At 41.4% G+C, this 14,860-nt stretch overlaps 2 protein-coding genes across 2 annotated transcripts in view; both read right to left on the reverse strand.

The window, feature by feature from the left end:
- The window catches only part of LOC137293421 (uncharacterized), an 85,661-nt gene that overhangs the window by 68,220 nt on the left and 2,581 nt on the right, over positions 1–14,860 (reverse strand). The window contains exons 4-13 of the mRNA XM_067823948.1: positions 12,991–13,208; positions 8,332–8,452; positions 7,547–7,648; positions 6,662–6,768; positions 5,265–5,333; positions 4,227–4,293; positions 3,671–3,715; positions 3,006–3,223; positions 2,303–2,371; positions 1,069–1,204 (exon numbers count right to left, since the gene is read on the reverse strand). Coding sequence (XP_067680049.1) covers positions 1,069–1,204; positions 2,303–2,371; positions 3,006–3,223; positions 3,671–3,715; positions 4,227–4,293; positions 5,265–5,333; positions 6,662–6,768; positions 7,547–7,648; positions 8,332–8,452; positions 12,991–13,208 — 1,152 coding nt within the window. The remainder of the gene's footprint in view (positions 1–1,068; positions 1,205–2,302; positions 2,372–3,005; positions 3,224–3,670; positions 3,716–4,226; positions 4,294–5,264; positions 5,334–6,661; positions 6,769–7,546; positions 7,649–8,331; positions 8,453–12,990; positions 13,209–14,860) is intronic.
- LOC137293419 (ubiquitin carboxyl-terminal hydrolase 34-like) overlaps positions 1–14,860 on the reverse strand; it is a 299,421-nt gene that overhangs the window by 61,148 nt on the left and 223,413 nt on the right. The window lies entirely within an intron of this gene.

A 14,860-nucleotide genomic window follows, 5' to 3' on the forward strand; every position in this document is an offset into this window, starting at 1 on the left:
AGGTCAAATAACTGTGTTAGATGCGAACTTTTGTTTGTGGAGAGATCTGTGTCAGTGACGTGAATATTTTGAAAGTCCCTCCGATCCCTAAATAGTAGCCATTGTCTGATTGGTTAAATCTATTTAACCGTGTCGCGTTTGATTGGACGGTCATTGGTCGCTCAAAGGTTACCTGACGCGACCTCCTACTAGGTTTTGTTAGACTCAGTAGTGGAGTGCGCGCGTGCGTGCTTACATACATACATACATACATACATACATACATACATACATACATACATACATATATACATACATACATACAGACAGACAGACAGACGGACAGACAGACGGACATACATACATACATACAGACAGACAGACAGACAGACATACATACAGACACACACACACACACATACATACATACATACATACATACATACATACATACATACATACATACATACAGACACACACACATACATACATATTGTTCCTAATGTACAACACAGATCCATGTTATTCTGGTGCTTGTCATCTGCTTGTGATGATTTGCGTATCAAATATATTACAGCCTATTATTACCACCAGCCAAATAACTGATCCACTTGTTCACCAATGTTGATAAAGTTAAGCTTTTCAACCTTTGTATTTTGATTGATAAGGTGTTTAAACTAAGAAATAATGTAGGTCTAAATACAATACGTTAAGTTCAAATTATTTTTGTTTGTGGCGCAATACGTATGTTCATTCATATTTTACACATGTACTGTTTGTCTCATACCGATCACTACTGAATAAATGATGAATACGATGATGATCATGTTTCCATGGACATATTCTGTCTCCAACAGTTTCTTAAGCCACCTACAGGTACATGTAACTAGAGGCGGCTTTATGAGTAGGGTGGCCAATCTTGGTGGCCAGTGCCGCGTCATCGTTACCTGAAGCGTCATCGCTGCTCACAATATCAGTCACTAGATTGTCTGGTCCAGTTTCAACTATATACATGTAGACTGAATGATGCTGACGACAGGAACAAATAACAATCAAGCAATGTCATGAGACTGTGACCTTAAGGCTTACCATGTTCTTTTTGAATGGGGATTTGTTTTGTCATTGCTGGCGGGGCATCGTCGTCTCCGATCGGCCCGGGGGACACAGAGGTGACAGGCGTCAACCATGACCCAACCAGACTGTGCCCGGGAGCTGTCGCGATTATCTGAAAGAGACTTGCCAAGTGAGATACAATAATACAAACAATATACATCTAAACGCAACATAAGTATAGACAACAATACGTTATTTTATGTGGTGTAAATTCTTGAGAATTCTTCTAATGAAATGAACCGACCGTTTAGTATCCCTAAGTTTAGTTTTAGGTCGCTTGTAGCCACATTCCAGCAGTGACACGGTGGGGGACACCAGAAATTGGCTTCTCACGTTGCAGACACCCATGTAGGTCTTCGGCGCCTTAACCATAGTTGTACCAAGGCAGAAGATAATTTCCAATCTGTATGTATACTTTCCATCAAAGGTTTAGACTAACCGGTGTAAATATAGCCACTTACTTCAGGCAACTGTTCTAAACTACATTTTGCAAATATAGTTCATGCTGTTTAAAGGTACTATTTGCACATGAACTAATGTATAATAAAACAAATTCGTACAGTTGAAAAGATTATTGTCATGAGTTCAAGAAATGATAAGACTCAGTGAACATTGGAGAATGCTTAACAAGACTTTACACTTGTGTTCCCTCAAGTTAAAGTCGAAACATACGAGTGTATGTATATATGTATGTGTAAGACATTGTGACTATTTTCAGTGAGTCTAAACTTTCGGTGGGAAGTATTCATATGTACTTGTAAACGCACGTATGATTGCTTGTCTTTGAGGTGGAGTTGTCTTTTAAAGGTTAGTGACATGTTTTACAATTGTTCATGTGTAATCGAGACAATGGATGTTCTCAAGCGCCCGAAACCCCTTAGCACCACTGTGACCAGACACACCAGAGTGCTATATTCCCTTTGCCTACAACCCATTATCGTCCGTGAAGTGGTAGACCAAGAGTCGTCACCATACACAAGGTCCCTACATCTGGGTCTTTCATATACGTCTTCGGCATGCTACTTCCGTAGAAACTGCCGAATATGGAAGACCCTCAACAGAATCGGGGCGGTGGTGTGATGGTGTGGGGAGCCATATCCTACGCACATCTAACTGTTCGTTCTTATTGGTACATCGACCAAATTCCTGAATGTCGCCTTTTTCGATTAATGGCCGAGGTAGATGTTCAAACACACAGGTTTTTAGATACCTGTACACCATAAGTGTCCGCGGCATTTTGAGATGAGTTCGCTAACTCAAATTCCGCCCATGTATGATTCTGAAATAGAATACATGATATGTTTATAGGGTCAACACTATAGAAATCGATAACAATAGTTATCAGTGAATAGTGATCGTTTATGTTATTAACGTGCCGGTCACCAAAACAAATACACAGAAAAAGGTTGGGGTTTCTTTTGAACATGAGTAAATTACTGGTTTTGCAAATGGTTTGACATTTCTTGCATGAAACCTGAATTAGTCATCTAGCAATATATTAACATGACGACATCGCCTTGATGCACAAATTCAACTGTTATCATGCATGGCAAACCATTATGATGTTTTCGTGACATCGGGGGAAGGAGGGCTTTTCAGTGTGAATTACATGCAATAACTGTTTAGCTATGAAATTCTTTTTAAAAAATAACACTTCTGAGTGAGTCTAGTTTCATGCCACACTCAGCAATATTCCAGCTATATAGCGTCGGTCTGTAAATAATCGAGACTGAACCAGGCCATCCGGTGACAAACAGCATGGACATTGATGTGTATTGATCTAAGCAATTGGGATACGATGATATATGTCAACCAAATCGTCGAGCATGACCACCCGATCACGTTAGTCGTCTTTTACTGAATATCAGTTCTAACCCGGATCTGCTCGGGTGTCAGATGATAAAGCAAGATACCCCAGGTACAATCTTGGTGCTCGTGTTGTAGAGGGTCCCAAGGCCCATCAGTGAGTCGTACGTAGATAAGTTGAGCTTTCCCCATCTGAGGTGGTACTGGTCAATCTGACCTATAGATCCCTTGTCCGTCGGAGGCCTCCACCCCATCAACACCCGGTATCCACGCTGGATGGGCATCACAGTCATTGTAATCTTCTCCACATTGCCAGGGGGGTTGTCTGGGATATAAATGAGAAAGGAGTTTGGGCGGAATGTGTATAATGGCCAAAACGCAGATAACAAAAGCATTATTCGAGATTGAAAGTTGAACATAGATATTTTTGCGTTAAAAATTGGGGTGCGAGTTCCTGACGACTTTCATCCAGCAAGTTATTGAAACTTTCTAGTATTCCCCTTTAAAACGGAATATATATTAACCATGTGTATTACGCCGGTCCTATAATATACGAGCTTGGAACAGACAGTGAGCACCAATAAACGCAATTTATCAGGTAGGTAATCGAAATCAAGCTTAATAAGCGGAAGTTCCCACGCTGTAGAAGATGAAAGAGCAATATATTGAAAGTGCAATACACGACACTTCAGATGTTGAAAATGCAAGAATAAGGGCATTTTCAAGAGATAAACTACTTGTCTTATTTGATTTGTTTTACAAATATACTCACAAATAGGCGGCTTCGGACAAGAAAACCCGATCACATTATTGCAATCTGAAATTAGAGAAAATAAAAACATATGACACAGAGTTGCTCACATGTAGAAATACTTACACCCCTACCATGTGCACTGCAACATAATCTTGTATTGTACAGATGTGTTGTAAGGCTGCATTTGTGATTTAACCTTTTTGTAACGATGACTGTGCAAGTTTATCCCTGTTTTGTTAACGTTTGTACTGCAAAATAACCCTACTTTGTTTCAGTGTAAACTGCAACTTAATTCTGTTCCGCCATCGTGTAAATTGTAAGTTGTCACCATTTTGGTTCCGTTTGCCACATTACACTGATTTCTCTCCGTTACATTGTACCTTTACCCATTTTTTTGTTATGCTATATATTGTAACTTAACCCTGTTTTGACATGATACATAGTGTGACTTAAACCTTTTTCTTTTGCTATACTGTAACTTAATACCTTAATTTGAATTAGCAAAATTAAGTTTTGTTCCATCACCCCTTCTATACATGTCGGTATGGTATGACATGCACATGGTGTTGCATACCAATGTTGATGTTAATGCTACTGTATGGTCCAACTGCATTCGGGGTGCATCTTGAAAACGCCCTCACCTGAAAACGCAAAAATGAAGCAGTCATCAGTTTTACACATCCAAAAATGAGAGCTCACCCAAGAGTTTTTAGCAATATCACGGCCTGGGGCACCAGAAATGGGCTTCATACATTGTACCTTTGTGGGGAATCGAACCACAAGACTACCCCACCACCCCCTCATCCCAAATCTATTGACAATACACTAGCGTCTGTCCGCATGAAATGCATACCAAAAGACGTCCAATTGTGCACTTGTTGCTACCGTGCATGAGATAACAAGGGCTTGTGTTTGGTGTCAGTGCACTGTGTGAACCACGTTTAACTGCGGTATGGGCTACAGACCATTTGTTACGAGAGTGTATTTTCTGTAAATTGTAATAATGATTAAGTGATAATGATTACTATGGGTCCCATTTCATTTCATAAATGTTCAGTGCTTTTCGTACTTTGGCAGCAGGAATCACTTTAGAGTTACCTCCCTTTGAGTCTACTGCGAGAAAATTCTACGTTAATGACGATGGTGGTGTGTGTGTGTGTGTGTGTGTGTGTGTGTGTGTGTGTGTGTGTGTGTGTGTGTGTGTGAGTGAGTGTGTGTGTGTGTGTGTGTGTGTGTGTGTGTGTGTGTGTGTGTGTGTGTGTGTGTGTGTGTGTGTGTGTGTGTGTGTGTGTGTGTGTGTGTGTGTGTGTAACCGTAACACAATGAAGATCCTGATAAGAACTGGACCCTTATTCTCGAAACGTTCGTCGCCCTAAGACTTCTTAACTTTGATCGTAGCCAATGTGTTAAAAATGGGCTTAAGAAGTTCGTTGGGCTACGAACGTTTGGAGAATAGGTAGTCACTGGTTTGTTTGATCTAGAGTCGATCATTTACAGACAGCTTGAATACTGCTGAGTGTGGTCTTAAACAACAAACAAATATTACAATGACGCTCCCGAACCAATGCTAACCCACAAGAACTGCCATTGCAGACAAATATCGTTTACTCACCTGGAACTTGAACTTACAACCCATTCCGCCCTTTGGTATTCGGACATGCAAATTATTCGAAGGATGGGTCTGAAATGAAGGTTTTAAGATATAATGGAGGTTCGTGAATATTGAAATTTGTACTCTTGTTTTCAAATCCATTTGAACATGTTTTACCACCGCGTTGTTGTTTATCATCTTGTCTTTTTATAAACCGACGTAACCGTGATGTGCACACATTTCTTTCAAAGTAAAGTGACAAAGGCCAAGACATGTTTAGCAAGGCCGTTATGTCACTGTGTTGGGATTTATATATACTGAAGTACAAAGGAAAGTACGATATGGGGGGCTGTTTTCAATCGGTTATTTTTGCAAAACGTGCACAATGTTTAACACGCGTTATTTCTGGGATTGCAGTTTCTACGTAAAGTAAAAGGAATAGATCCTTTGTTCGGGTGGGTCCCATCCGGGATTCCAACCCAGACCATCAAAGTCAGGCACCAAACCGCCAGCGCACAGCCGTCTAACCGACTCAGCCACCTCGGACAAATGGCAGTCTAGACCACGGACTTTGTGTACCCCTCTGATAGTTTTAAGTGGAATACCGGATCGAATGAACCCAACAAATGTGTATTCGTACACAATGTTTGATAACAATCCCAAAACACTATATGGACACTTTCTTTTATACTTCAGATTAGTTTAAAGACACTGCTGGTCATTTTCAACAATACACACATATTGGATATGTTCACATTGCCTCCCGGGTATAACAATATTTGGTTTGGATAGACAGGCTATTCTCGACTATTTACATCGTTATCTGAGACAGGGTTCGAAATTAACATGGATCCTTGGGGCCGAAACCCACTAACAAATCTTAACGTTGAGCCATAAAGTGACTGACAAATCTTAACGTTGAGCCATATAGTGACTAGCAAATCTTAACGTTGAGCCATATAGTGACTGACAAATCCTAACGTTGAGCCATATAGTGACTGACAAATCTTAACGTTGAGCCATATAGTGACTGACAAATCTTAACGTTGAGCCATATAGTGACTGACAAATCTTAACGTTGAGCCATATAGTGACTGACAAATCTTAACGTTGAGCCACATAGTGACTGACAAATCTTAACGTTGAGCCATATAGTGACTGACAAATCTTAACGTTGAGGCATATAGTGACAAACAAATCTTGATGTTGAGCCATATAGTGATTAACAAATCTTAACGTGATTGGGTAATCGGGGAATCGTATCTCGATAATCAATGCTGATAATGTTACTCACTGGATTATCGGGTACAAAATGGCTTATTTGAAAACTGACATCATACAGGTGTAATACCGCTGATTAGGGCATTAAACGACAAACAAACACACATCACGACAAAATGGTGAGAAACAACGCCCACCGAGGTCTGGGAGTCGAAATAAACAGGTACACTTTGACCACTGTCCGAGCAAGGCTGGTCAAGGTTTTCAGTCCAGCTGTACATGATGATCTCGCTGTTATTCCAGCCTGAAACAGGTGACTTTCAGCTTAACAACAGAGGGTTGACATACCTGCTTATAAGAAATTTATTCATTTAAATATCAAGGTGAAAGAAATTGGTTTTACACATTGTTTTTATACGAGGTGCGAGTGACTAAAGTATGGTTTTAACTCTGTTCCAATATTATCAAGGCGGGGAAACCAGGAATGGGCTTCACATATAGCACTCATGTGAGAAATCCGGGACTTCCCCTAACGCTACCTCACTCCCCATCAATATGAGGAGATCAATTTAGGCCTTCGGCGCTCCGCTTAACCATCGCCACAAGGCCATCCAGACAGTTAAGCGATTATGTTTGGCTCTTTGTCCCTTTTATAGTCAATGGTAAGATGTGGTCTGGTGTCAAGGGGTTTAGTCATTTGAATAGTGTGCGTGTGTGCAGGTACGTCTGCTTATACTTTGTCCGGACTCCGGGCTATTTCCTATACTTCGTCGCAAGTATCACTCCGCATACGTCTCCGAGACGGCCACTCCCTGTAACCCGTTAATGCTGCGAGTCAGACAGGGTAACAAATACTATCTGGATTGTTTGGACCACGCTCGGTTTCTTCATGCAGGCGGAACGTTGCCGGGTGTGGTTCTAAACCACGAAAGAACCTTCAGATTTTCGTAATTTCCCCATTACTTAAGCCAAGACGTCACGTATGTGTACGGACAAATGGCAGTCCTGACAAGTGGAACAGAAGCAGTCACGTGCAATATTTGCATATTACCCAACATTCTTCTCAGTATGTCATGTCTCACCTTGCGGTTCATGCCAATACAACACGAATTTGATCTCTTCAGTGTTGGCATCGTAGACAAATGGACTGTGGGTGATGTTCCTCACCTGCACAGGAGCGATCGCTGTGGAATATACAAGATGATATACATGCGTGGCTGGCATCCAAGATATCTGTACACACTGCAATGTTTGATCATACATGATCAGTGAACGTATCCCATCCCCAGGCGGACTCTGAGAAGACCATCACGAATATTGGACGTATGTGGTGGAACATTCTCCACAACAACGTCCAGGGTATTTGCGAACGCGACCAGTTCAAGCGAATGCAAGAACATAGGTTTTGACAGTGCCTTTGACTGGGCGTCTCTGATCAATTTGTTGGCAAAGGTTGTGCAAAGTGTAATTTCTGTAATCAAACTTCTAACTGCAATTAATCATGACGTTTTATGGCAGATTAGACATCAACGATAAATTAAGCAAAAGGGAATGCCGTTCCATTTCTAATTTCAATTTCGGATTGATTGAATTGAATGACTTTTGTATATTTGTGGTGAATCTGTCTCACAGGACCTAACCATGCTATTATCCCTTAACCAAACACTTAATGTGATGCTGAGGCCCTAAATAGAGCATGTCTGGATTTCCGCATGGGCACAACCTCACCTCACCTCACCTCACCTCACCTCACCTCACCTCACCTCACCTCACCTCAAATGGGCTCCTTTTTAGTTCATATGTCATGCCGAGTGTGTTTCAAAACCTGTTCTAAAGTAGACGTAATCTAACATGGGAGGATAGACACCTGGTGTTTTGATGGGATCAGTGAACCATCGGGATCCGAACCTGGACACCGCGGCGACTCTAAACATCGGCCGTACACAAACATCTGTTACCTCATTCACAAGGTAGGTGTCGCTGATAGTCTGAAACAGAGCACGATCAGGAATTAAAACATTCCACGAAGCGAAACTGGGTCAATGCAGCATTGAGGTAGGTAGATAAAGTTTTGGGGTGTCCTTGGGACTTACAGGGTCAATGTGGGCCCAACACTTATCAAGCTGTTATATTTTTGTGCAGTTTAATTACGTTGCACTTACCCGTATTAACGATGAAATCTAATACAGCTCTTTACATGCAACCGTACATTAAATTATCGCCAAGTAATGCGTTCATTGTAAATTTAAAGTATTTTTCGGTTTCTTTAACAGCCTTACATGGGTTTTCATGAGCTGGACTTTCAATGAGGTAGTGCTGAACTGTTTCTGGGCAGTGCAAATTTGCAGCTTTCACTCAGAGGTGATATGTCTTTTCCTAAAATACTTCTATGTCCCTTTAATCCACATGCAACATTGAGGACATTTTTTAGTTATGTCGGAGTTACTTGAATGTTTTCATAAAATATTCACAAATTCCGAAATACTAGAGGTATGATGATGACCTTATATTGTATATTTTGCTTTCACACGTACGTAAACTAAACAAAATCGAAAGAATTCGAGTTCATTATTAACCAATGGTAAGTAGAGATACGGAGGTCATTCATTTGGTGCTTACACGAAATTTATCTGAAGGTAATGCAGGTAAATGGAACTATGTTCTGAAGAACATTTATGAAAATAAATAGACAAGGTACGGTAACAACTAAACGCGTTGTTTGCCGACGAATCTGATAATGTTGCAATTTGCAGTTCGTCCGTATTATAAGTTTCCATCACCACGACGATGTGGCATCTGTTACTCATGCGTAAAAAGCGACTACCGGCATCGGGTGAGCAGGCTCGATGATTTGGTTGACTCATCGCATCCCAGTTGCGTAGATTGATGCTCATGCTGTTGATCACGGGATTGACTGGCCCAGACTCGGTTACGTAGTCATTTTAGCTGGAATAGTGCTGAGTACGCCGTTACACAACCAACCGACCGACCAACCTACAAATCGGCCAACCATCTAACCAACCTTCCGGTCTGCAATGCTATAGTCCAGACTCCCTCATGTTAAGAATTCTAAAACTCCCATCTCACTAGGGCTCCTTCTCAATTTACAAGGAATTATTCGTTTTTCTGATAATAACAGTCTCTTCATTGTATTGACCTCCCTGAGCGACTACTTGATTTACAGAAGTCTTTAATGAGTTGCTGGTCCACTCAACGTGACTCGTGAGGGTAGGTGCAGACTTCGGAATCTATTCTTATCAGAAGGGGAATATTTCAGGGAGACTCCTTCAATACTTTGCTCTTTGTCTGTCTTTAGATCCTTTGATCTTTCTGCTCAATAGGGAGAAGGTTTACATCCCGAACCTCCTCGGCATAGATCCCATATGGATGACATCGATCTACTTGCCAAAGCCAATTTGAAAGAACATGTTCTCCTTTTCAAGTCCTTTTCTAATTATATTGGCTAGACTTTTGGACTCGACAAATGTAATACTCTTCATTTGGCAAAGTAACTAATGATGGATCGGTCAAGTTACAAGGAGGAGGAGGAGGGGTCATTGAGCATCTGGCGGAAGATCAGGGTTACACCTTTCTTAGAATGCAAGCTCTGGAATGTCCAGATTCAAGATAAACTTGTTGACATCCGGAGCTCAGAGCTAAATCCTAGAAATGAGGTCAAAGCCACCAATACTCTGGCTGTGCCTATTTCTTTGGAGTAGTTGATTGGACCAAACAAGACATCCAGAGTCTTGACCTCCTGACCAGAAGGATCATGTCTGATAATAGAACCCACCACCCTCGTTCCTATCCCAGTCGTTTATATATGCCAATCAATTCTGGAGGCTCTTCATGGCAGAATTTTGTGTACTTTTGCAAATATTTTTCGGATGATCCTCATTTGATGCATATCAAGAGCTCCTGAACCTGAGTATCGCGTCGATAGGCTGCATCTCTCCAGCTCTGACATATTTTTGGGGGTGGGAATATATTGGAAAATATCATCATCTGACGTTTCCAAACTTTGGCATGACGAAGCCTCACATATTGGAGAATCAATCTGTCGTGTTTGACTTCGCACTTTTTATGTAAATGTGCTACTTTTGAGCAAAAACTGTCTCTCATTTTGTGAAGTTTCAACAAGATCTTTCACCATTGCTTTCTGATTTCCCAAGCTGAACCACCAGGCCAATCAAGGCATTCTAATGTATTGATGTGTTTCTGTTTGACTGTACTGGAATGTTTGACCGTCTGGTCAGTCTGTACAATAGTGAAGGTGGCGTGCATATTCACAATATATACTTCTCGCCATTTTGTTTACGTTTTCACCCAGTGAACTCAAATCACCGAAGGAACTAAAACACCACACGGTATCGCTGTCTACAATGTCAACTCTCAGAGAGTTAATCTGGCATTTGTAGTGCGAATTAAAACGCGTCGTGGCAGACGCAGAAATGAATGTGTGCCCAATTCCTTACAGAGAAAATCTGCATTTTGTGACATCACAAGCACATTTAAAACTCTAAAACTGAAACTAGTTGTTATCAAGGCAAGGCTCAGTCCCTGTGAGATTTGAATGTGGACTATAATCTTGATATCCTAACAGTAACAGACACAGTAAGGATGACACCGATTAAATTGCAGTAGGAAAACTGACACACACAGCACACAAATGTATTCAGGTAAAAAGGGGATACTGGAAAGGGTGGAGGTGTTGCGGTCGCATGTAGATCGACTCTACAGAGTTAAGGGTTTGAAGAAGGAGTCATCATGAGAAGTACATCCGCAAACTGTCTACCGGTAGTCAGTCCGTAACACTGATTGCCCTCTACCGTCAACCCAGAAAAGAAACTATTTTTTCACCACCTTTCCAGAACTGCTTGACAATCTAGTCACACTTCCTGGCAAGTTACATTTGTGTGGCGATTTCAACCTGCATGTAGATATGCCAGAGAAGACGGGTGTAGGGAAGGTCAGTAAGAATAGTCTTCTACTGTCTCACGGCTTGCATCAACATTTGACTGAATGTACTCATGTGATTATCACCACCAGAGCTGAGTTGGAGCGAACCAAAATCAAGCTGGACCAGTCAGTCAAATCTGACCATTTCGCCGTTTTCTTCGACATGAACATCACTGTCCCCAGACGCCAGATACAAGAACTGACGTTCCGGAGATGGAGAAACATCAAAATCTCCAACCTCAAACAAGATCTTGAAGTTGCACTAGGGGACCACAAGAAGAGGTTAGCTGACAAAAGTGTAGACCTGTGCAATACTGCACTACGGAAGCATGCGGCAGTTACAATCCGCAAGGTCGAAATACACCATAATGCTGCGAACTTAGGGGTCGTCTTCGACAGCCTTGAGAAGCGCATGAACAATTTGTGCAAAGTGGCTACCATCACATCAGCAATGTTGGACTGATCAGAAACTACCTCACCAAGGAAACGGCAGCAACACTGATTCAAGCATATGTTACATCTCGACTAGATTATTGCAATGCTCTTTTTCACGGACTTCCAGAATACCTCCTGATGAGGCTAGAGATCTAGAAGGTTCAAAACTCAGGAGCGAGAGTCCTGACACGAACTAAGAGGTCATATCACTCCTTTTCTGATGACATTATATTGGCTGCCAATCATATAGCGTATCCAGGACAAAATGCGTGTATTAATCTTCACATCCTTGCACGGAAGAGCCCCAGTAAACATATCTGATCGTGTGCATGAATATCATGGAACCTTAGACCATCAACACAACATATATCAAAGTCAGTTGTTGGTCGGACAAAGACATTTGGAGACAGGTCCTTTCAATATGGTAGTCTTTCTGGAAGAAGCGACCACGGAGGAGCAGCTGGGTGCTTTCAAATCAAAATTAAAGACTCATTTATTCTTGGTAGTCTACCACATCCAACAGCGCTTTTGAGCAACCTTCCGAAGGATGGATATTAGCACTATACACATTTGTATATTGATTGATTGAAGATTCGTGGTGAAAGCATCGAATTCCATGGCTATTTTTAGCGTGCCAAGGTTGTTGGACACAATCTGAAATTTGAGGTTGATTTTGTTGATGGCAATGTACTACTTGACGGTATAGCGATGGGAGGTGATCTTATTCACAAAGTCAGCTCAGATTCGGTTATTTGTGGGTAAGCTTTCTCAGAAGCCATTGCATCGTGTGTTCATGCAGTGTGTGGAACAGAATAGTAATCCATCCGACTCATTAGCCTGGATGAAGTCGGCTGGTCTCAAATGTGAAACTGGCAGCTTCCATTTTTGCTGCCCAAGACCTGTCACTTCCTACTCGCAATCTTAATCAAACTACTGCATTAACAAAGCGCTACAAAATAATAATAATGTTTGAGTAGAGTTAATAGTGCAGTGAAAAGAAGTGTGTCTTCAGATATGATTTGAACGAAAGAAAAGATGGGGACAGTTCATTCAACAACAATGGAACACACTGAAAGAACGTTCTACCAAAAAGTAAATATATTCAGAGACTTAGCGTTAGTCTGTCACTCACCCAGCCCTGCGTGTACCAGGATATTCTCTTGAGTTCCTGGGGATTCTGGCTTGGGAGGGGCGGTACATTAAAGAGCGTCTCCGGGTGCAAGGCCAGATCCCACTGGACAATGTAGATGATTCTGTGTTGAGTCGTGTTGTCCAGGGTCCAGTGGAGCATTATGTGACGGGTCACTGGGTCCCGCAGGATCATAACGTCGGGCTTTGGAGGAAGGTAGCCTGAAATGGGAGAGGAAGATTGTACCACAACTCTTTGTTGGATATGTGAGTTTATTCCAGCAATAATATATCACAGCCGAAATTGGCTTCATTTGTACTCGAATCAGCTGGGACAAGAATCCGTGTCAATGGCGCGAACTAGCCCACCACTAACCTACCCCACCGCTCCTCATAACTGTTTGTTCTTTAGTCATTATCATCTTATTTGTTTTGTACTATGATGTCAATTAATATTTAATGCGTTTGTCTCAAGGTGTCAATGATAACTGAATGTGTTTGGTCCCACATCAACGGTCATCGCATGCATTTGGTGCCCAAATAATATGTTATTGTATCACTTTCGACCCAGGGGGTAAAAGGGCAGTTTAAAGCTGGTCCAAAGTTGTCTGAGATCATTGTACGTATTTAGTGCGCAGTAGGCAATGGTCCTTGACTGCAACTTCTACCAAGGAGCTTATGTGTCTGGTCCCTTTATTTTGAAACCTTAATAACACCGTATTTCGATGTTTTATGTCGATGTTTAAGCAGCATACTTTAACTAACAAATCGCAGACTGTCCCTGCTTGATGAGACCGTCAAAATGATTCACAATGGCTCACTGGTTACACCTGTTATGAGTTTTTTGCGCTTATTCAGTGCTGTTCTGCAACGCACAATGAGATTGTTATAAAATCATTTCCGTACCAAACCGCCATTTTTTGTCTAGCGGCAGAGCCTCGTTTTGAGATGTCCGCGATTTCCAGGTTTCCGTTTGTCAGAGCTCGCTGTGCAACAGAGCACGCTGTACGACGTGTTTGCAAGGATTAGGGGCGTAGTATTGCAATAAACAAGTGCTTAGACTATCAAAGCATACTCAATTATATTTTTGCAACCATTTATATGAATTAGTCTAAACTAATATTCTGAACAGGTTATCGGAACCCAGAAAGCAGGAAACGAGACTGTTCTGTAACCAGTGTTTTGACTTGACTTATTTTCTACCAAGGAGTCAATGATTATTGTGTGATGGTTTCAATAGCCCTTTTCATCCCCCCGGCATGTAATGCGGGGGGATATAGTCGACGCCTCATCCGTCCGTCCGTAATCATTTCGTTCCCGGAGCAAACCTCAAAAACCGTTCTGTTTTGGACCTAAAGTGACAGATATAATAATCTGAACCTATGGTTGTGCCTTTTGCTATTTACAGAGTTTTTATGATTTCTTATTTTCTCGGTTTCCATGGAAATATTTCAGACTTAATCTCAAAATGGAGGGATGGACTTCGTTTTCCGGGGCACAACTCAAAAACTATTTAATATCTTTCAGCAAAACTTGGCAGATATTTGAGGCAGACCACAAAGTGGTGCGCTTTTCCTATTTACAACGTTTTGGCATTTTTATTTTTCTAGGTTGCCATGGAAATAATATGGACTAATAAATTGATATTTCAGACTTAATCTCAAAATGGAGGTATTGGCTTCATTCCGGAGCACAACTCGAAAACCATGTCATATCTTTCGGCTGATCTTGGTAGATACATGAGACAGATCTTGAAGTGGTGCCTTTTACTGTTTACAGATATATGGCGTTTATATTTTCAGGATTTCTATGGAAACGATTCAAACTTGATCTGAAAATACATCAAGTAACTGTCAGACGATTTGTTCTTTCAA

Source organism: Haliotis asinina, chromosome 8 (genome assembly GCF_037392515.1).
Source record: "Haliotis asinina isolate JCU_RB_2024 chromosome 8, JCU_Hal_asi_v2, whole genome shotgun sequence".
In the NCBI taxonomy this organism is placed as follows: domain Eukaryota; kingdom Metazoa; phylum Mollusca; class Gastropoda; order Lepetellida; family Haliotidae; genus Haliotis; species Haliotis asinina.